General features: G+C 47.0%; 1 protein-coding gene across 3 annotated transcripts in view; it reads right to left on the bottom strand.

Moving 5' to 3' along the window:
- Positions 1 to 22264, bottom strand: part of b4galt2 (UDP-Gal:betaGlcNAc beta 1,4- galactosyltransferase, polypeptide 2) — a 397537-nt gene that overhangs the window by 37170 nt on the left and 338103 nt on the right. For all 3 annotated transcript variants that reach the window (XM_078560978.1, XM_078560977.1, XM_078560979.1), the window contains one exon: positions 496 to 600. In XM_078560978.1, the coding sequence (XP_078417104.1) occupies positions 496 to 600 (105 nt within the window). The remainder of the gene's footprint in view (positions 1 to 495; positions 601 to 22264) is intronic.

The raw sequence follows: 22264 nt of genomic DNA, 5'->3' as shown, positions 1-22264 counted from the left end.
CTTTACAGGTAAGGAAACTGCTGAATATTTTTCAATGCATTATGTTAACTGGGGTCTGGTTTGATCACTCGGTCAAAATGAAATTCGTTCCTACCCAACCCATATTTAAATTATTTCCTCTCCTCTATAGGGCCCACCCTATGGCAGGCACTGCTCTCTAAACAGCTGGCACACTGCTCTCCTTTGCTAATCTCAAGCACCAACCCAGTGTACAGGCGTATATATTAGTGGCCTGAGGAAAGGTTTGTTCATCATATTCTGGCCTCTCTTTCTTCTTGTAGGGAAGCAGCCTGTCTCCATTCTGTGCCAGCCCCGATGAACAGGAACAAAACTGTTAGGCTCTGCTCTTGTTGGTAGCTTTTTCACTTCCCACATTCCCTCCTCCCACTTTCTCCGCAGGCACTGGTAGATCAAAATGCTCGACACCATCAGACCAACTGCACCACACTGTGAAGTCTTAATGTGAACAGACACAAATTTCTGTGTCAATCTTACCTCTGGGGGTTGGGCTCGTTGTGCTTATCTCGTTCATGCTTAATCATTCGGTATTTTCCAATCTTGGAGTCTGGTCGGGAGACTTTCATACCTTTCAGTGTTATTCTGAAGGAAAATGACAGATTAAAAAACAGTGTCATAGAAAAGCTGGTAGAGGAGTTCATCAGGAGCAAATTATGATAATCATGTATACTGCCTAAAGAACTTCCTGGTTCAATCGTTTACAGTAATGGGGCCAGAATCATGATTTCGTTAGTGCACCAGTCAGGACACAGCGGTACTGTGCATTCACACTGGCTATCATTGTGTGTCCAAAACTGACCAAATTTCAAAAATCACCAATATATATAATAAAAAGTAATTGATACACTGGGGTATTTTAAGACAGCTGTAATCTCAGCATTCAGTTGCTTGTTATAATTATTTCTGTATTATTATGAACTCCTTGAATAGCTCCCGGTTATCACTTCCGGTACTGCAATAATCTTCAACAGATTGGCAAGAAACAAGAGGCAAGAAGCTGAGAGACAGCCAATTTGGAGGATGTCAGAAACACAATGGGAGCAATGACTGGGGATGCCAGGAGCACAGGGAGGGCAGAGGCAGGTTATCAGAGGCACAGGAAAGGCAGAGGCAGGGTTATCAGAGGCACAGGAAAGGCAGAGGCAGGGTTATCAGAGGCACAGGGAGGGCAGAGGCAGGTTATCAGAGGCACAGGAATGGCAGAGACAAGTTATCAGAGGCACAGGAAAGGCAGAGGCAGGTTATCAGAACAGGGAGGGCAGAGGCAGGTTATCAGAGGCACAGGGAGGGCAGAGGCACAGGGAGGGCAGAGGCAGGTTATCAGAGGCACAGGGATGTCAAAGTCCTGACAGAACTGAAAGGGCTGAGTTGCAGGATGTCAGAGCAGGGAAATTCATATGACAAATGGAAAATATGCAAGTACAAAGCAATTTTCTGCAAGTGAGATTTCTGTTACTTTTCATTCTATATAAAAATCATTCAAGTTGCTCAATTCATCTTTTGAGTCATTCACAGTTGAACATCTTTCTTTATATATTACACCATGCAGACTTTCTCGTGATATAGATTTGAAATTCTCTAAAGCTAGTGTCACTGGATGGAGTTTTATCCTATTATATTAAGAGGCATCTCATCCTCCTAGAGTTGAAGAGATAGAAAATATACCATCAGTTTTATTATTGCAATATTCCCTTCATCTACCATAAAGCACTTCTTTTTCTGAATACTGTCCTGACCTGCAGTGTCCAACACTTCCATCCTATTAACCTCCCTGGGGCTCCGGTAAATTGACTGTAAAATTACCAATTCTAATTTAAACCTCTCTTTTGTCTAATCTCATACTACCTCAGTGATCTCCTGCCACTTTGTGTCCCAACACACACCCTCTGCTGCTCTAAAACCAGGCTATACTTCATCCCAAACTCTCACTGCTCCATCTTTGCTGGCTGCTTGTTCAATCACAACACATATTCCTGTTCTCTGGAACTCCTGCCAGTGCTCCGGGCCTTGCTCTCTAACTGCGATTTCAAACCTTCCCGAAAATTATTCTCCAACTGTATTTTCATTCCCCCCTTCGAAGTGCATACTTATTCCCTCTTGCTCTTTTTGCCTCCTTAATGTGAAGGGCGTTGAGATGTTAAGTTGTTATTGCCTCCAGGAGCTCGATGACCCCTTTACATCAAGCCAATCTGTACAGAATAATTCAGGTGTGGCTATATAGGTTCAGCTTGACCTTTGGGAATTGAATTCTACTAACTGGCAATCTATTTGCTTTACTGATTGCTGCCGCACCATTTGGTTATGCCAACTACACCAATATAAATAGCCCCCTTTCAACATCAAAAGCAGTGACCGCCCCTATTGCTGAATGCCTTTAGGAAAAGCAGTATCAGTGCAGCATAAGATGCCTAGTTTGCATTAAAGCGCACACAGCAGACGTCCCTTTATAAGTGTTGAGTATTGAAGAGGACTGTGCTGTTCTAATTATGCATTAATGCTTGTCAGTGTTTTCAATCCTCTGATTTAAGAATGGATCAAGATAAATGGAAAATAGGCAAAAACATAATCTGTACATATGTTATGTAAAATATCAGATGTTCATAGAATTCATTGGAGAGGTGCAAAAGACCCCTTATTATTTTCTGTATTGGTTCATTTCCAGTACAGTATAATTATAACATGCCCGCCTGCTGGAAACTGGGCCCAGCCACAAAACCCTCATAAACTCCTTCCAATCACTTACCTGAGTGCCAGGGACTGTTCCTTTGTTTTCCCAGTGGTGGCCAGCTGCAGCTTGATATCCCAATGCTACCCACTGGCTAGTTGCCACTTCTTGTAGGTTTTGGGGGATGAGGGGAGAGAGCAGACGGAGACTTTATGTACTGATGCAAAGTTAAAATCTCCTGGGCCTCACCCCGCAGAGGATGGTTTACTCTCCACCTTCACCCCTGTCCCCATGACTCCCATCTCCAAAACTGCGACTGATGCCTTTAGTGTTTCAGTTTATCTACATATAAGTTACACATTCATCATACACCCTGATACACCTGACAATAAAACTTCTATTTGTTGCCTTAATTTCCACTCACTTTAGCACATGTCATATTTTCTTTCCTATTCCTCCCTCCCTCCCGCATCCCCTCTCCCCACCATTTAGTTTCTCTACAAATCTAAATCCTATCACTCTGCAGCACAGCTACAATAAATACATCACTGCACCCCAGCTATGCAATCATACTCTTTTGCAAGTGGGAAAAACTGGCCTGCGATTTTTTTTTTTAAAGTGAGTTAATTATCTGCAAAAATAAGAATAAGTTAGGTATGCCAATATCGCCTGTGGGGAAAATATAACAGTGAGCACTCCTGTAAAATGTCACACTCCTCATTGGGTCTCTCATTACATTCAACAATTCTGAAGCTTCTACCAAACTAATCACCAGAAGATAAAAACAAAAAACTGCGGATGCTGGAAATCCAAAACAAAAAAACAGAAATACCTGGAAAAACTCAGCAGGTCTGGCAGCATCGGCGGAGAAGAATAAAGTTGACGTTTCGAGTCCTCATGACCCTTCAACAGAACGGAGTAAAATTAGGAGAGGGGTGAAACTTGTGTGCATGGTACATCTAATTTTTTTTATCCACTCACGGGATGTGGGGTTCGCTGGCTGGGCCAACATTTATTGCCCATCCCTAATTGCCCTTGAGAAGGTGATGGTGAGCTGTCTTCTTGAACTGTTGCAGTCCAAGTGATATAGGTATACCCACAGTGCTGTTAGGAAGTGAGTTCCAGGATTTTGACCCAGCGACAGTGAAGGGATAGTGATATCTTTCCAAGTCAGGGTGGTGAATGACTTGGAGGGGAACTTCCAGTTGGTGGTGTTCCCATCTAGCTGCTGCCCTTGTCCTTCTAAATGGTAGTGGTTGTGGATTTGGAAGGTGCTGTCTAAGGGGCCTTGGTGAATTCCTGCAGTGCATCTTGTAGATGGTGCACACTGCTGCTACTGTGCGTCGCTGGTGGAGGGAGTGAATGTTTGTGGATGTGGTGCCAATCAAGCGGGCTGCTTTGTCCTGGACGGTGTCAAGATTCTTGAGTGTTGTGGGAGCTGCATTCATCCAGGCAAGTGGAGAGTATTCCATCAACTCCCGACTTGTGTCTTGTAGATGGTGGAAAGACTTTTGGGAGTCAGGAGGTGAGTTACTCATCATAGGGTTCCTAGCCTCTGACCTGCTGTTGTAGCTACAGTATTTATATGGCTAGTCCAGTTCAGCTTCTGGTCAATGGTAACCCCAGGATGTTGATAGTGGGAGATTCAGTGATAGTAATGTCACTGAACATCAAGTGGTATGGTTAGATTCTCTCTTGTTAGAGATGGTCATTGCCTGGCGCCTGTGTGGCGCGAATGTTACTTGCCACTTGTCAGCCCAAGCCTGGATATTAATATAAAAACAAAAAGCTAAAAGCTACTGCGGATGCTGGAAATCCAAAACAAAAACAGAATTACCTGGAAAAACTCAGCAGGTCTGGCAGCATCGGAGGAGAAGAAATCAGTTAACGTTTCGAGCCTTCACGGCCCTTCGGCAGAACTGAAGCATAGTTAGGAGAAAGGAGAAATATAAGGTGGTTTAAGGTGGGGGGGGGTGGGGGGGGAAGAGAGAAGTTGAGGATGTGGTGATTGTGGAGATAAGCAAGCCGTGATAGGAGCAGATAATCAAAAGATGTCACAGACAAAAGGATCAAAGAGGTGTTGAAGGTGGTGATATTTGTCTAAGAAAAGTGCTAATTAAGAATGAAAGACAGGACACTCAAAGTACAGCTCTAGTGGGGGTGGGGTGGAAAAGACTAACAAGGTTTTAGTTTTAGATTTAAAAATAATGGCAATAGGTGGGGAAAGAAGAATCTATATAAATTATTGAAAAAAAAGGGGGGGGGTGGGGAGAAACGGGGTGGGGATGGGGGGAGGGGGAGTTTAAGATCTAAAGTTGTTGAATTCAACATTCAGCCCGGAAGGCTGTAAAGTGCCTAGTCAGAAGATGAGGTGCTGTTCCTCCAGTTTGCGTTGGGCTTCACTGGAACAATGCAGCAAGCCAAGGACAGACATGTGGGCAAGAGAACAGGGTGGAGTGTTAAAATGGCAAGCGACAGGGAGGTTTGGGTCTTTCTTGCGGACAGACCGCAGGTGTTCTGCAAAACGGTCGCCCAGTTTGCGTTTGGTCTCTCCAATGTAGAGGAGACCGCATTGGGAGCAACGAATGCAGTAGACTAAGTTAGGGGAAATGCAAGTGAAATGCTGCTTCACGTGAAAGGAGTGTTTGGGCCCTTGGACGGTGAGGAGAGAGGAAGTGAAGGGGCAGGTGTTGCATCTTCTGTGTGGGCATGGGGAGGTGCCATAGGTGGGGGTTGAGGACTAGGGGGTGATGGAGGAGTGGACCAGGGTGTCCCGGAGGGAACGATCCCTATGGAATGCCGTCGGGGGGGTGAAGGGAAGATGTGTTTGGTGGTGGCATCATGCTGGAGTTGGCGGAAATGGCGGAGGATGATCCTTTGAATGCGGAGGCTGGTGGAGTGATAAGTGAGGACAAGGGGGACCCTATCATGTTTCTGGGAAGGAGGAGAAGGCGTGAGGGAGGATGCGCGGGATATGGGCCGGACACGGTTGAGGGCCCTGTCAACCACCGTGGATGGAAAACCTCGGTTAAGGAAGAAGGAGGACATGTCAGAGGAGCTGTTTTTGAAGGTAGCGTCATCAGAACAGATGCGACGGAGGCGAAGGAACTGAGAGAATGGGATGGAGTCTTTACAGGAAGCGGGGTGTGAGGAGCTGTAGTCGAGGTAGCTGTGGGAGTCGGTAGGCTTGTAATGGATATTGGTGGACAGTCTATCATCAGAAATTGAGACAGAGAGGTCAAGGAAGGGAAGAGAAGTGTCAGAGATGGACCATGTGAAAATGATGGAGGGGTGGAGATTGGAAGCAAAATTAATACATTTTTCCAGGTCCCGACGAGAGCATGAAGCAGCACCGAAGTAATCATCGATGTACCGGAGAAAGAGTTGTGGGAGGGGGCCGGAGTAGGACTGGAACAAGGAATGTTCCACATACCCCATAAAGAGACAGGCATAGCTGGGGCCCATGCGGGTACCCATAGCCACACCTTTTATTTGGAGGATATTTGGAGCCTGGATATTGTCCAGGTATGATTCCGTGAGGATGACTATGTCCGTCGGTTGCTTGACTAGCCTGTGAGACAGCTCTTTCCAGACAGCGCTGAGCACTGAGACAGCCCCCAGATGTTAATAAGGAGAATTTTGCAGGGTCAACAGAGCCGAGTTTGCCGATGGCGTTTCCGGTGCCTAGGTTGATGCAAGGTGGTCCGTCCAGTTTAATTCCTTATTTGAGACTTTGTAGTGGTTTGATGCAGCTGAGTGACTTGCTAGGCCATTCCAGAGGGCATTTAGGAGTCAACCACAATGCTATGGGTCTGGAGTCAACAGATTTCCTTCCTTAAAAGACATTAGGGAACCAGATGGGTTTTTACAACAACCGACATGGTCATCATTAGACTTTTAATTCCAGATTTTTCTTGAATTCAAATTCCACCATCTGCTGTGGCAGATTTCGAATCTGGGTCCCCAGAGATTACCCCGGTTCTCTGCATTACAAGTCCAGTGACAATACCACTACGGCATTGCCTCCCCTAATTACAGAAATTATAGCATCGAAGGTAATATGACAGATTACCCCTGAGTCGATGCTAGTTCTTCAACTGGAGCTATCTATTTGAACATTACTACCTATATTCTTTTGTCTTCCTTTTGAAATACTTACCCAGTTCTCTTTTACATGCTGTTATAGCCTGTGCCTCAATAGCACCCATGTGGTGATAAAGCATTGCATGTTCCAATAAGCATCTCAGAAGAAGAGAAACAACAGTCAAGGGATCCCAGGGTTGTGAAGCTGTGCAGGTGGCACATGGCATCCACTTCCTGGGACCCTCATGCCAGAAAATAAAGTCAAAGATACTACTAGCTGCAGTTGAGTATTGTGCAGTGCTTGCAGAGACTTCAAAGGAAGCTGCAATTGAGTTCTGACATATGGTGCAAGTAGACTTACTTTCCACTTCTACCCATTGACATCGCTCCTGCATCCTGGGAGCAAAAGACAGCTTTAAACAAACTGCTAGCCTTTTCCTATGGTACAAGTATACTAACTCATTAATTTAACAAAGCTCATCTTTATTCCGTTATGCAGGGGGTATGCTGAATGCAGCAGCAATGATGTAACATTCACAGAATGAATACCAACTCCAATATTCAGTCTAAACAATGCAAATATAAAGAACAAAAACAAAAATACCTGGAAAAACTCAGCAGGTCTGACAGCATCTGTGGAGAGGAACACAGTTAACGTTTCGAGTCCGTATGACTCTTCAACAGAACTAAGGAAAAATAGAAAATAGGTGAAATATAAGCTGGTTGGCGGGGGGTGGGGGGGTGCAGTGATAGGTGGAGATAACCAAAAGATGTCATAGACAAAAGGACAAAGAGGTGTTGAAGGTGGTGATATTATCTAAGGAATGTGCTAATAGGTGACATTAAGGGTAGAAAGCAGGACGAGCAAGGTACAGATAGCCCTAGTGGGGGTGGGGTGGGGGGAAGGGATCGAAATAGGCTAAAAGGTAGAGATAAAACAATGGATGGAAATACATTTAAAAATAATGGAAATAGGTACGAAAAGAAAAATCTATATAAATTATTGGAAAAAAGGGGGATCGGAAAGGGGTTGGGGATGGAGGAGCGAGTTCATGATCTAAAATTGTTGAACTCAATATTAAGTCCGGAAGGCTGTAAAGTGCCTAGTCGGAAGATGAGGTGCTGTTCCTCCAGTTTGCGTTGAGCTTCACTGGAACAATGCAGCAGGCCAAGGACGGACATGTGGGCATGAGAGCAGGGTGGAGTGTCGAAATGGCAAGCAACAGGGAGGTCTGGGTCATGCTTGCGGACAAACCAAAGGTGTTCTGCAAAGCGGTCACCCAGTCTGTGTTTGGTCTCTCCAATGTAGAGGAAACCGCATTGGGGGCAGCGAATACAGTAGACTAAATTGAGGGAAGTGCAAGTGAAATGCTGCTTCACTTGAAGTAAAGGGGCAGGTGTTGCACCTTCTGCGGTTGCATGGGAAGGTGCCGTGGGAGGGGGTTGAGGTATAGGGGGTGATGGAGGAGTGGACCAGGGTGTCCTGGAAGGAACGATCCCTGCGGAATGCCGCCGGTGTGGGGGGGGTGAAGGGAAAGTGTGTTTGGTGGTGGCATCATGCTGGAGTTGGCGGAAATGGCGGAGGATGATCCTTTGAATGCGGAGGCTGGTGGGGTGATGTGAGGACAAGGGGGACCCTATCATGGTTCTGGGAGGGAGAAGAAGGTGTGAGGGTGGATGCGCGGGAGATGGGCCGGACACGGTTGAGGGCCCTGTCAACCACCGTGGGTGGAAAACCTTGGTTAAGGAAGAAGGAGGACATGTCAGAGGAACTGTTTTTGAAAGTGGTATCATCAGAACAGATGCGACGGAGGCGAAGAAACTGAGAGAATGGGATGGACTCCTTACAGGAAGCGTGGTGTGAGGAGCTGTCGTCGAGGTAGCTGTGGGGGTCGGTAGGCTTGTAATGAATATTGGTGGACAGTCTATCATCAGAAATTGAGACAGAGAGGTCAAGGAAGGGAAGGGAAGTGTCAGAGATGGACCATGTGAAAATGATGGAGGGGTGGAAATTGGAAGCAAAATTAATACATTTTTCCAGGTCCAGACGAGAGCATGAAGCAGCACCGAAGTAATCATCGATGTACCGGAGAAAGAGTTGTGGGAGGGGGCCGGAGTAGGACTGGAACAAGGAATGTTCCACATGCCCCATAAAGAGACAGGCATAACTGGGGCCAATGCGGGTACCCATAGCCACACATTTTATTTGGAGGAAGTGAGAGGAGTTAAAGGAGAAATTGTTCAGTGTGAGAACAAGTTCAGCCAGACAGAGGAGAGTAGTGGTGGATGGGGATTGTTCGGACCTCTGTTTGAGTAAGAAGCGGAGAGCCATCAGACCATCCCGGTGGGGGATGGAGGTGTAGAGGGATTGGACGTCCATGGTGAAGAGGAGGCGGTTGGGGCCAGGGAACTGGAAATTGTTGATATGCTGTAGGGTGTCAGAGGAATCACGGATGTAGGTGGGAAGGGACTGGACAAGGGGAGAGAGAATGGAGTCAAGATAGCAAGAAATGAGTTCTGTGGGGCAGGATTACTTGATCCATCAACTCACCAGGAACCTTTAAATGAACTGCTTGCTGATTTCCATTTCAGTGAACTTTCTAAAAGCCAGCTGTCATTTGTAAACACACAATTATTATTTGTGCTTTGAAGTGCCTGGTATATCCTCCATTTACTCAAATAATGGAGCCAATGTGCTTCAGTAAAATTGCCTAAGCCAACCTTGATGATTCCACTGAGTGGTAATCAGAAGAAGCAATCTGGGCTGAAATGAACTGCTTTTTAATTCAAATTAAAAACAGCAAATATACCTTGGTAATGTTTTAGGCCGCCAGCAGCAATTTTGACTTCAAGCACTGCATCTTACAAAACTCTTTATAGAGCTAGATAAAACTAATTAATTTTTCCTCATGCAAGGGCACATTTGCATAAAGAGTCAGGAGAAATAACAAAGTCAAGGATGTTATGACCAGATGCTGATCACAATGCCCCAACTAGCTCTGCTTCAGATGCTTGTTGCTAGGGCCCAAGTAGGCACCTGGGGTGTCTTATTCAAAGCATCTTAGTCAATGGTTTATTGGGTTAGGCTAAAGTTATTAAATATGATAAATCACTGCATATTGGGAAAATGCTATATTTTCCCAAGACATGTGCCAATGTGACAAATAACATAACTGATTTGATACTGATATCTAATTTTTCAGGACTATCTTTGATTGGTAACAGAGTCAAACTTGATCCATCAACTCAGCAGGAACCTTTAAATGAACTGCTTGCTGATTTCCATTTCAGTAAACTTTCTAAAAGCCAGCTGTCAGCAAGCTCACACTACTAAATGGCTCAATGGACACAGCACCAACTATTCATCATTGCCTTCTCCTCCATGGCATTGGTTTCAGGACTAAGTCGTGGGGCAGAATTTTTCGCTGAGCAGGCGGGCGGGCATCCGACCCGCTTGGGTGTAAAATAGCACTTGACGATGCCAGGCGAGCGTCCCGACGTCATTGCGCACTCACGTGATATTCGGTCGGTGGGCATGCGCGTGAGCCAGAGCCGCACCCGCCATCAATTATGAAGTCAGTTAAGGCCATTGAAAAGGCAAGTAAGCTAGATTTTACATTGTCTGTGCAATTTCACACTGGTCGCATGGGCAAAACGGGCAGCTGACAATTTGCAAAGCCTCATCCAAGGACGGGATAAAAAGGGTCAGCAGCATTGCCGTTGTGAGTAGTGAAGAGTTTTGGAGATAGTTTGCAGCTGGTTGCTTATTGGTACTTGACAGCTTCATCACTGTTCAGCGCTTCATTCTTAGCATTTCAGGACCCATTAGTGTCTCCAAGGTCCCCGGAGAATTTTGACCGTGTGGACCCTTCCAAGTATCAGACAGCCTTCTGTTACCCTGGTAATGGGGATTGTGGTGCCACCTCCTCTGAGGAGGAAGAGAGGGGCAGAAGGGAGAGGAGGCCAGGTGTCCCATTGCAGCTTCCAGGGGAGACCTGTGGGAGGAGAGGCGCAGGCACAAGTGGGTGCAGGGCCAGCAGGCAGTCCAAGGCATTAGGGGCCGAAGAAGATGCCACTATCCTGCTGCCAGGGTTTACAGGTGGCGATGCAGCTACCTCAATATATCTGAGGTGCAAAGCTGAAGGAGGCCCCACCTCTCCAGGGAGACCGTGACCTCCATTTGTCAGATGATTGGGCCTGAGATCACCTCCAACTATGTGGGTGGACACCCCATGCCAGTGACTCTGAAGGTCACAGTGGCCCTCAACTTCTATGTCACCGGCTCTTTCCAGGGGTCGGTGGGGGACCTGTGTGGAGTCTCCCAATCAGCTGCCCACAGTTGCGTCAAGCTGGTGACAGAAGCTCTGTTCAGGTGGGTATTGACTTTCATTCATTTCCGTATGGTCAAGGCCAGCCAGGCTGAGTGGGCCAGGGGCTTTGCAGAGATTGTTGGGTTCCCCCGCATCCAGGGTGCCATCGACTGCACACATGTGCTACGAGGAGAGATTGGATAGGTTGGGGTTATTTTCCTCAGATAAAAGAAGGTTGAGAGGTGACGATTGAGGTGTACAAAATTATGAGGGGAATAGATAATGTGGACAGGATAAAATTGTTTCCCTTAGTGGAGAATTCTAGAACCAGGGGACATAGATTCAAGATAAGTGGCAGAAGGTGTAGGGGGGACATGAGGAAGAACTTTTTTTACGCAGAGGGTAGTGGGTGTCTGGAATTTGCTGCCCAAGTTGGTGGTAGAGGCAGAAACTTTAAATTCTTTTAAAAAGTACCTGGATCTGCAACTTAAGTGCTGTAAGCTGCAGGGCTATGGGCCGGGTGCAGGGAGGTGGATTAGAAAGGGCACCTGGGTGTCCTCGGGCTGGCATGAACCAGATGGGCCAAATGGCCTCCTCCTGTGCTGTAACTTTTCTATGGTTCTATGTGGCCAGCGAGGCACCAGCGGTTAAGCCGGGTGCCTTCGTTAACAGGAAGGGATTCTACTCCATGAACATGCAGATAGTGCGTGACCACAGGATGCATATTCTGAAAGTTTGTGCATGGTACCCTGGCAGCTCCCATACATCCTGAGACACTCCCAGAGCTCTTCAGTGCTCCAGCCCGACTCGATGGATGGCTGTTGGATGACAAGGGCTATCCATAGAAAAGGAGGCTTATGATGCCTCTCCGCCACCCAAGAACAGAGGCAGAGCAGCGTTATAATAGGAGACATGCCTCCACAAGGGCGTTGAACTATAGGTCTTCTCAAGATGCGCTTCCAATACCTCCCAGAGCTGGTGTCACTGATAGTGGTTCCATGCTGCGCTCTCCACAATCTGACACTGGCAAGGGGGGGGTCCACTGGAGGAAGAGGATCTTGATGCAGCTCCACAGGACCCAGATGATGAATCCAGTAGTGAGTCAGAAGAAGAGCACGATGAGGAGAAAGCTGAGGTCATAGAGGCAGACCTCTGTAACCTCCAGGGAGGCAGGGACACCTTGATCCACTGCTCCTTCATCTAGGCTGCCAAAGAACTGCTCCCATCTCATGCCAGGGCTGCCACCTCCATCCAGGATGTCTGAAATACCCCTGTCATGTGAACCCAAAGTCCATTCAAAGCCTGTGCAGTAAAGTTTAGAGCCACCCATTACGTACTAGCATACCCTGCACCAAAGAAAAGTGAAGCATACTCAGGCCATCTCAACAAAATCAAATTTAATGCTATTGGCACATTGAAATCACATTGACATGGCCATTCTGGTATTGACGTCCACACCAGTAGACATATAAACCAAACATAACTGAACAGAAGATCATCTGTGACTAGTCCCTCTTGTGCTCATGGTGTCATAAGCTCAAGTTTGCGAGCGCTAAGTCTTGGTGCCTCTCCCCCTTGCTGGCAGCAGCATTGGAGACAGCCTGCTGACTCAGGTATCTTGTTGGCCTTGATGACCTTGGTGGTCGTCCTCTGGCCAGTGGAGCCTGTGCTGGTGCTGCCTGGGAGGGAGTGGCCAGTGCCACAGCTGGCATCTCCCCAATCATCGCAGCCTCATCAGATGCCACGGTCACTGGCAGATGGGGGGAAAGGAGCTGCTGCCATCACCCAGAGCGCCCTGAGAGGAGCCCGCAGAGACAACAAGCAGCTCGTGCGCCAACGCAAGGTCATTCTGGACCTCCCTGCTCACCATTGATGGATGGGCACCTAGCTGGGATACTGGGTGCCTCATCCATCTTGCACATTGGCACTGACCGCCTGAGGTCATTGCCTGTGTGAGGGCTTGCAGGTCTAAGCACAACTCCAGGAACCCCTGATTCTGTCCCTGGAGCTGCCTCTCCATGAGAGTTGTCACTCTCTCAATGGAGAAGGCATTGCGCTCGACCATGAGGGTCAAGGTAATGCTTGTGCTCCGCATGGACTTCTCCACAAAGGATATCACGACACACATACCCTCATGGATTTCCGCCAGATCCTTCCGCACATGCCGGACATCCAGCATCTGCCGCCTAATGGATGACTCCAGAGACTTATCATCTGCCTTCAACCCAGCATCGTCCTGGTCCCCAGCAGCCCTCCGACTGCCGGCGCCCTGAGCACTCTCTGCCTCCGCCTGCACCTCAAGCAAGTGTGAAGTGCCCTCACCAATGTGCACCAACGTTTTAGCCACCGATCTAATGCCCACCAAGGTGCTGGTATCTGCGCTGGTGCCTGGTTCAGAGAGCGGGTGTGACACAGGTGCAAATTAAGCATGGTGATCCTCTGGCGTCAGGGGTGGCCCTTTGGGGTCCAGAGAGCGAGTGCGTGCTGGCGAGTCTAAGGGAGAACAAAGACATGTCATTAGTTAAAGTCATCACACTGTCACTGTACATGCCAGGCACCCTCGTGAAACAATGGAGATCTGCATCATGGTGCCATCGTCTTTCAATGATCAATGAGAACTCCAGGTTTGAGGCTCCCATCAATGAAGAGACTACACTAGAATGGTTGCACCAACCGAAACTCTCAACTCAGTGCGCTGTGGTCTTACCTTAGTCTGGCACCCCTGCCTCTCCACGCCTGGTTGCACGGGGAGCGTGCCAGCTCTCGAGCTCTAGGGTGTCCCGCTCAAATCTGGTGAGCAGCAGCAGGTTGGGTGGGCCTCTGCCTGTACGTGACCTCTCTGATTGGTTATGGCTTGGCTTCTTCTGAAAGAATGGATGAGCATTGGTTAGTCCACTCTCTACCTGCAGCGCCATTGCAGACTGGCCAATCCCAGCTGAGGAACACCTCACAGGCACAACCGAGTTGCGGCTCTTGAGCCGCAAGGCACTCAGCCCAAGCAGCCAGGGCTCATCCCCTTGGCCAGCTCCAGTGTGACTGACAGTGGGCACTCAGACTTTAGGGTCCTTGAGGTCCACAAGGGGCGACGGCCACACCTTAATATTTCTACACACTGACCCATGCCAACACGGTACTTGCCCTTCTTGATCACAGCAGGCCATTGAACCTCTTCAGGCACTGCACCCATGTGTGCCGCACCATATCATGGCTGCTAACCTGCACTGCAACCTGCTCCCATGCCCTCTTTGTGAGATGCGGTGGCCTCCTCCACCTCCCATCTCTGTGGACAAGGGTGTCCCTCCTCGCAGCCACCTCCTCTAGTAGGACCATGAGGCACTCATTTGAAAAGCGGGAGGCAGCGTGCCCACCCGGCTTACCCTCCCGCCTTGTGTTTCCAGCCGCACTTGACTCCATCATGTTAGGTAATGAGAGACAGAAGAGACGTTCTTCCATAGCAGCCTTCAAGGGGCTGCCTGTGCCGTTTATAAACTGGCTGCTGGGTCACCATTGGACCTGGCAGCTGACAGGCCCCTGCCCCCACCCAGCCCTTTCCGACCAGTGGGGCGCCACGTTTCACGTTGGGTGGGCCTTGATTGGCCCGCCAGCATGAAATCGCAGTCGGGGGCCGATTGTGGGCGGTGGCCCGTTTCCCAGCTAATCCCAGGCCCGCCGACCACGCCCATCCACCAACCTGAAAATTCTGTCCATTGGCTTTCTCAGAAAATTACTTATCAGGATTAACTACCAGTCATCGTACAACCAATAGAAACCAATGGAGAGAAAATGTATGGTGGAAGAAACATAATTTAAAACATCTTGTGGTTCAGAATTTAATGATCTGTCGACAGATTCATATAAACACGCGTGAACTTAAAACTCAATAAATATCACAATTTTTCTGACAATTCCAACGCACTTGTCTACCCTTTGAAAGATGTCCAGGAAGAGTTCCTGTTATGAATGCTATGATTTGGCATCAAGATAAATGCCACCCACCAACCTGAATGGCTTACTGGTGTACGGACACACTAACCATAATGCCATAAGAAAAGCTTCAGAATTTGCAATGAGTGTGTAACAAATTCTTTAGACTCCGGTTTTACCTTTTTTATTTTCAGAAAGTGGACTAAAATAGTCATAGTCATAGAGTCATAGAAAAAACTGTTAGAAAAAGAACATGCATTTATAGGGCTGAATTTCATGCCTGTAGCAGTGGCCCAATGGTGTGCCAGAGAGTCGGTGGCAACCCCTCCGAAGACATTTCCAGAATGTCCGGTGCAATTCCATGCATTTTAGGCAATTAACTGCCTGGCATCGGGGCTTCTGTCCCTTTAGGGGTGGAGAACCCATCTCCAAGAGCTGCAAGCCATTTAGGGAGCTGGCAACCCTTCAGTGCTCGCAGCATCACCAGGAGTGTGGCCACTGCTGGGACTGCACCCGATCAGGACCATCAACAACAGGCAAGGTCCCTGAAATGGAGGTAAGTATGTTGGCAATCAGTCAGGCCCCAGGAAGTGGAGGAAAGGAGGAGCAGGGGGTTGTTGTGCTCGAGGGTAAGAGGGGCTTTCTGAGGGAGAGGCCCTTGCCGCCGGGAGGGGTCTCTGTGGGCCATAGGGAGCCCGATCAGGGAGCTGCCAGTTTTTACAGGGGACCTCTCCACATGCCATAAGCCCTGCGCTCACCGCCCCCCAGCCCCGATAGAATACTTAAGGGCCTCAGTTGGCCTCTGGGTGGGAAGACCATCCTCGATCTTACCCGCCCAAGCAATTTTCAAGAGGCGGGAAGGCAACAAGCACTCCAGCTCCTGCCTTCCCTCTCGATTTTATACCCCCACTCCCTAACAAGGGTAGAATTAAATTCCACTCCTATGGTACCTTTCAAGACCTCATAATGTCCGAGGCACTTAATAGCTAATGAAATAATTTTTGAAATGCAGTCTGTTGTAACCTAGGGAATCATGGCAATCAAATAACGCACAAGCTTTCATTTATAGCATTGAGATAAATGACTAGGTAATCTGTTTTTTGTAAAGCAATGATGGTTGAGATATAAATGATGGCCAACAGATGGGGATAACTCCCCTATTCGTCTTTGAATGGTGTCTTGTGATCATTTACATTGACTTGAGGGGACAGATGGTGCTTCAGACAGTCTCATCCAAAAGATGGCACCTCAACCAGGTACTATACTGAAACTTAACCTAGATTCAAGCTATCTGGAGTGAAACTTGAACCCATAACCTGACGTAGATTGCTACCACTGAGCCAAGGCCAACACAGTACCAAGAAGGCTGCCGAATGAATGCTGGAGGTTCAAATTTAAGTGTAAAGGTTTTCCCAAGAGTGGCAGCAAATCTATTATGCTTTTTACATATGTCATTTCCTATTTGTCACGAAAAGCAACATTTTCTGGATACATGTAAATTTCTTCTGCAGTAGATACTGACGCTAAGTCCACAAGTGCCCAAAATAGCATGCCAAGTAAGCTACTTAATTACACAATATTAAAGTTGATCTCTAGCTGACAGTGCAGTGATAACAAACTTTGAATAATATGCCATTCATAGACTATCTGAATGCAGCATTTCTAGTAAGGTAGGCTTATTGCCAATGTACATTGCAGATGCAATGCAGTCTTCAACCAAACGTAGCCAAGACTGTGATTTCAGCCTTCTACCTGAAAAACTCAAAAGGTCAGGGAAGAACTTCATGCCCACTCACCCACCAGCAAAATACCTCGACATCACTCAGAATCGGAATAAATGGGTCACTCTCAGGTTGGCAGGCTGTCACTAGTGGGGTACACAAGGATCAGTAATTGGGCTCCAGCTATTCACAATCTATACCAATGATTTAGATGTGGGGACCAAATGTAATATTTCCAAATTTGCTGACACAAAGCTAGGTGGGAATGCGAGTTTTGAGGGGAATGCAAGGAGGCTTTGAGGGGATTTAGACAGGCTAAGTGAGTGGTCAAAGACATGGCAGATGGAATATAAAATGGAAAAATGTGAAGTTATCCACTTTGGTAGGAAAAACAGAAATGTAAAGTATTTCTTAAATGGTGAGAGATTGGGAAATATTGATGTACAAAGGGACCCGGGTGTCCTTGTTCAGGAATCACTGAAAGCTAGCATGGAGGTGCAGCAAGCAAGTAGAAAGGCCAATGGTATGTTGGCCTTTATTGCAAAAGCATTTGAGTAAAGGAGTAAAGCTGTCTTGCTGCAATTATATAGAGCCTTGGTGAGGCTGCACCTGGAATATTGCTTACAGTTTAGGTCTCCTTACTGAAGGAAGGATATAGGAAGAATAGGGAGAGTGCAATGAAGGTTCACCAGACTGATTCCTGGGATGGTAGGATCAACCTACGAGGAGAGATTGAGGAGACTGGGACTGTATTCACTAGAAGAATGAGAGGCAATCTTATTGGAACATACAAAATTCTTACAGGGGTCAACAAGGCAGATGCAGGAAAGATGTTTCCCTTGGCTAGGACTTGAGGGGTTGGTGGGGGTTGGCAGGGTGTGGGCAGTAGAACCAGGGGACACAGTCTCAGAATAAGAGGTAGGCCATTTATGACTGAGATGAGGAGGAATTTCTTCAATGAGAGAATGGTAAATCTTTGGAATTCTTTAGCTGAGAGTCATATGGAGACTCAGTCATTGAGTATGTTCAAGACAGAGATCAGTTGATTTCTAGATAGCAAAGACATCAGGGATATGGGCCTGGTGCAGGAGGAGGTAGAATATCAGTCATGATCTAATTAAATGGCAGAGCAGGCTTGAGGGGCCAAATGGCCTTTTCCTGCTCCTATTTCCTATGTTGCCAGCACATTGAGCTACCAGCAACACCTCCAGAACTCCAGAACTTCCAGAGCCAAGGCCAAGGCAAGAGTGAATCTCATATGAAAACTGGGGGATATCACCCTGGGCAGCACAGCCAGCACACTATGCGCTGTTTCACTCACCCTGGTCGACCCAACAGAAGAGTACTGTTGCTCAACCTGATTCAGGAGCCACTGTACAAATGTGGTAGATACTTCAGCTCTGGGAAGTCATGAGGATTATTCCTGAGATGGTGAGGCCAATGCAGCTCCAGTGGCTTCCTGTGCTAGCACATACTGAACCTCCTGATGTCCACAGGGAAAGCACCCTCTACAAAAAAAGAGCACTGACTGACAGCTAACAAAGCACTCCCATTGACAAAGGACCTCAAATAAAACCCATGCAACCGTCTGAAATCCCGTAGCCCCTACTTGAACACAGTCTACACCTTGCAAACTGACGACAGCCCCACGTCTCGATGGCACACCACCTGGGTGACTGCAAACATCATCAACTGCAACCTGGTAACTGACCTGAATGGCAAAACCTTTGACAAGGTCCCACATCGGAGACTTATAAAGAAGGCAAATGCACATGGGATACAGGGTAATTTGATAAGGTGGTTTCAAAATTGGCTTAGTTGTAGGAGACAGAGGGTGATGACAGAAGGATGCTTTAGTGACTGGAAGCCAATGTCCAGTGGTGTACCACAGGGATCTGTGCTTGGTCCTCTATTATTCGTCATTTATATAAACGACATAGATGGCTATGTGGGGGGTAGGATTAGTAAGTTTGTGGATGACACAAAGATTGGCCGGGTGGTTAACAGTGAGGTTGAGTGTCTTGGGCTACAGGAAGATATAACTGGGATGGTCAAATAGGCAGATAAGTGGCAGATGGAATTTAACCCTGAAAAGTGCGAGGTGATACACTTTGGAAGGAGTAGTTTGACAAGGAAGTATTCAATGAACGGCATGACACTAGGAAGTTCTGAGGAACAAAGGGACCTTGGCGTGTGTGTCCATAGATCTCTGAAGGCAGAGGGGCATGTTAGTGGGGTGGTGAAAAATGCATATGGGACACGTGCCTTTATCAATTGAGACATAGATTACAAAAGTAGGGAGGTCATGTTGGAGTTGTATAGAACCTTGGTGAGGCCACAGCTGGAGTACTGTGTGCAGTTTTGGTTGCCACATTATAGGAAGGATGTGATTGCACTGGAGGGGGTGCAGAGGAAATTCACCAGGATGTTGCCTGGGATGAAACACTTAAGTTATGAAGAGAGGTTGGATAGACTTGGGTTGTTTTTGTTGGAGCAGAGAAGACTGAGGGGCGACCTGATCAAGGTATACAAGATTATGAGGGGCATGGACAGGGTGGATAGGGAGCAGCTGTTCCCCTTAGTTGAAGGGTCAGTCACAAGGGGACATAAGTTCAAGGTGAGGGGCAGGAGGTTTGGGGGAATGTGAGGAAAAACTTTTTTACCCAGAGGGTGGTGATGGTCTGGAGTGCACTGCCTGGGAGGGTGGTGGAGGCGGGTTGCCTCACATCCTTTAAGAAGTACCTGGATGAGCACTTGGCATGTTGTAACATTCAAGGCTATGGGCCAAGTGCTGGTAAATGTGATTAGGTAGGTAGGTCAGGTGTTTCTCATGTGTCGGTGCAGACTTGATGGGCCGAAGGGCCTCTTCTGCACTGTGTGATTCTGTGAAATCCCAGGTTTCAACCTCCCATAGAAAATGTGTACAACCCTAAATCATTTGAGCATGGGCCAGGGAAGATGTTCCACTTGTGGAGCAAGTGGCCACATGAGAAACAGCTCAAATTATCGACAGTCTATCCAGGTCAGGCCATTGTCGACATACAAAGCTTCTGCTCTGAGAGATCCATTCCCGGTGACATCACAACCATTCACACTGTCAGCTAAAGCTGTTGAATGGATTTTAACCTTGACATCCAACTACAGCTGCTTCTCCAGCATTACTAATATATAAAAAACACTGCAGACGTGATCAACACAAGAAGCCACTGGGTCGATAGAATAGCTACGAGAGGAAAATGGCATTTTTGAGGAATCATTACTCATAGCACAAATGATTTAGTTTGGGTTGAGCACACAATATAAAGTCTTTTTTAAATTATTTCACGGGATGTGGGCATCACTGGCTAGGAGAGCAATTATGTCCCTCCCTAAATGCGCCTGAGAAGGTGGTAATGAGGTGCCTTCTTGAACCGCTGTAAACCATGTGGTGTAAGTACACCCACTGTGCTGTTAGGAAGGGAGTTCCAGGATTTTGACCCAGCGACAGTGATATATTTCCAAGTCAGGATGTGTGTGGCTTGGAGGGGAACCTCAAGGTGGTGGTGTTCCCATGTGCCTGCTGCCCTTGTCCTTCTAGGTGGTAGAGGTCACAGGCTTGGAAGGTGCTGTTGAAGGAGCCTTTGTGAATTGCTACAGTGCATCTTGTAGATGGTATACACTGCTGCTACTGTGCGTTGGTGGTGGAGGGAGTGAATGTTAAAGGTGGTGGATGGGGTGCCAATCAAATGGGATGCTTTGTTCTGGATGGTGTTGAGCTTCATGTGTTGTGGGAACTGCACTCATCCAGGAAAGTGGAGAATATTCCATCACACTGCTGGCTTGTGCCTTGTAGATGGTGGACAGACTTTGTGGAGTCAGGGGGTGAGTTACTCACTGCAGAATTCCCAGCCTCTGAACCTGATCTTGCAGCCACAGTGTCTATATGTATGGTCCAGTTCAATTTCTGGTCAGTTGTAACCCCCAGGATGTTGATGGTGGGGGAATTCAGTGATGGTAATGCCATTGAATGACAAGGGGAGACAATTGGATTTTTGCTTGTTGGAGATGGTCATTGCCTGGCACTTGTATGGCACGAATTTTACTTGTCACTTATCAAACCAAACCTGAATGTTGTCCAGGTCTTGCTGCATTTGGACATGGACTGTTTCAGTATCTGAGGAGCCACAAATAGTGCTGATCATTGTGCAATCATCAGCGAACATTCCCACTTCTGACCTTATGATGGAAGGAAGGTCATTGATGAAGCAGCTGAAGATGGTTGAGCCAAGGACACTACCTTGAGAGACTCCTTTTACTCACCAATATCAGTTCACAAGTAATTGTTTCAGCTCTTTGTCCCATGGTCATTTCATTCATTAACAGGCAATTGTATGAAGCAAGAAAAAGGGTTAATGCTCTTACGCCAGAATCAACCTTTGGAATCATTTGTACCCACCAAAACCTTTATTAACAGCGGGCGGAATTTTATGGTTCTGCCGAAGTCAACGGACTTTTGAAAGGTTTGCTGCCTTTTATAGCCTCACCCCCACTGTGACAGGGCTATAAAATTCCACCCCACATTTCTGCAAATGACGTGGTAACTAGCAAAAATTCCAAGGATTTGCAATTGACCCAGTTTTGACTGGGAGCATACAGCTTGCATAACCAATGTCTCAGGGTCTCGCCAATGGTTCTGGTGGAGCAGTGCAAAAGTCCCAGGAAATTTTAATATTGCAAGATTAATGCCACTATATACTAACACTACTATTCCCTGGCACTGGAGCTATAATAGTGTGGTCATTGTAATTTCACCATGACTATCATGGTATGGCCCAGGAAATTCTCAACCAATGATGTGAACAGGAAAGCTGGATTCAATACATTTTTTAAAGAATAGCCTCCCTCCTTATCATGGAGAAGACATTTAGAAAATTTTGGTAAAATCCAGAGAGGCAGTGTGGTGGAACACCAATATGACACAGCAGGGATGTGGGAACTTTACTCATGATTCTCTACATGCTTAGCTCTCTGGCTCAGTTGCATGGCTATGGGGGAGGATAATACAAAGGCCAGACAACTTCCCACCAGAAAGGAGAAGAAAATCATAAGGATGCTCCTCTCCAGATTGTTTTTGTACACATCTTAGCAGTAGATTTAGAATTGCATAGGTACATGCCTGAGAGGAAGCTGCTGTACTTTACTTAGGTGGGCCCCAAGCTGAACCTAAACAGATGAATTAGTCAAGGCACCCAAAATTAGGCTGGTTTAAATGTATTTTGAATTAAAGTAAACACTGAATAAAATGACAACAGTGATAAAAGAGAGAATAGGAGGAGAATTTACTGTCTAAAAGGGCAGCAGAAGTTAATGCTAACTTTTAAAAGGGAGGAAAAAAACTTGCAGTGCTATGGGGAAACAGCAGGGGATTGGGACTAAGTGGATAGAAGATCTTTTAAAGAGTCAGCACAGGCCTGATGGGACAAATGGCCTCCTTCTGCGCTGTATGATTCTATTAAGCTAAGATGAGGTAGTCTGAGCAGATGTAAAGCTTTAAAAACTTCATG

The sequence above is a fragment of the Cetorhinus maximus genome, chromosome 17 (genome assembly GCF_964194155.1).
Source record: "Cetorhinus maximus chromosome 17, sCetMax3.hap1.1, whole genome shotgun sequence".
Classification (NCBI taxonomy): Eukaryota; Metazoa; Chordata; class Chondrichthyes; order Lamniformes; family Cetorhinidae; genus Cetorhinus; species Cetorhinus maximus.
This window is presented reverse-complemented; position numbering and strand designations above follow the sequence as displayed.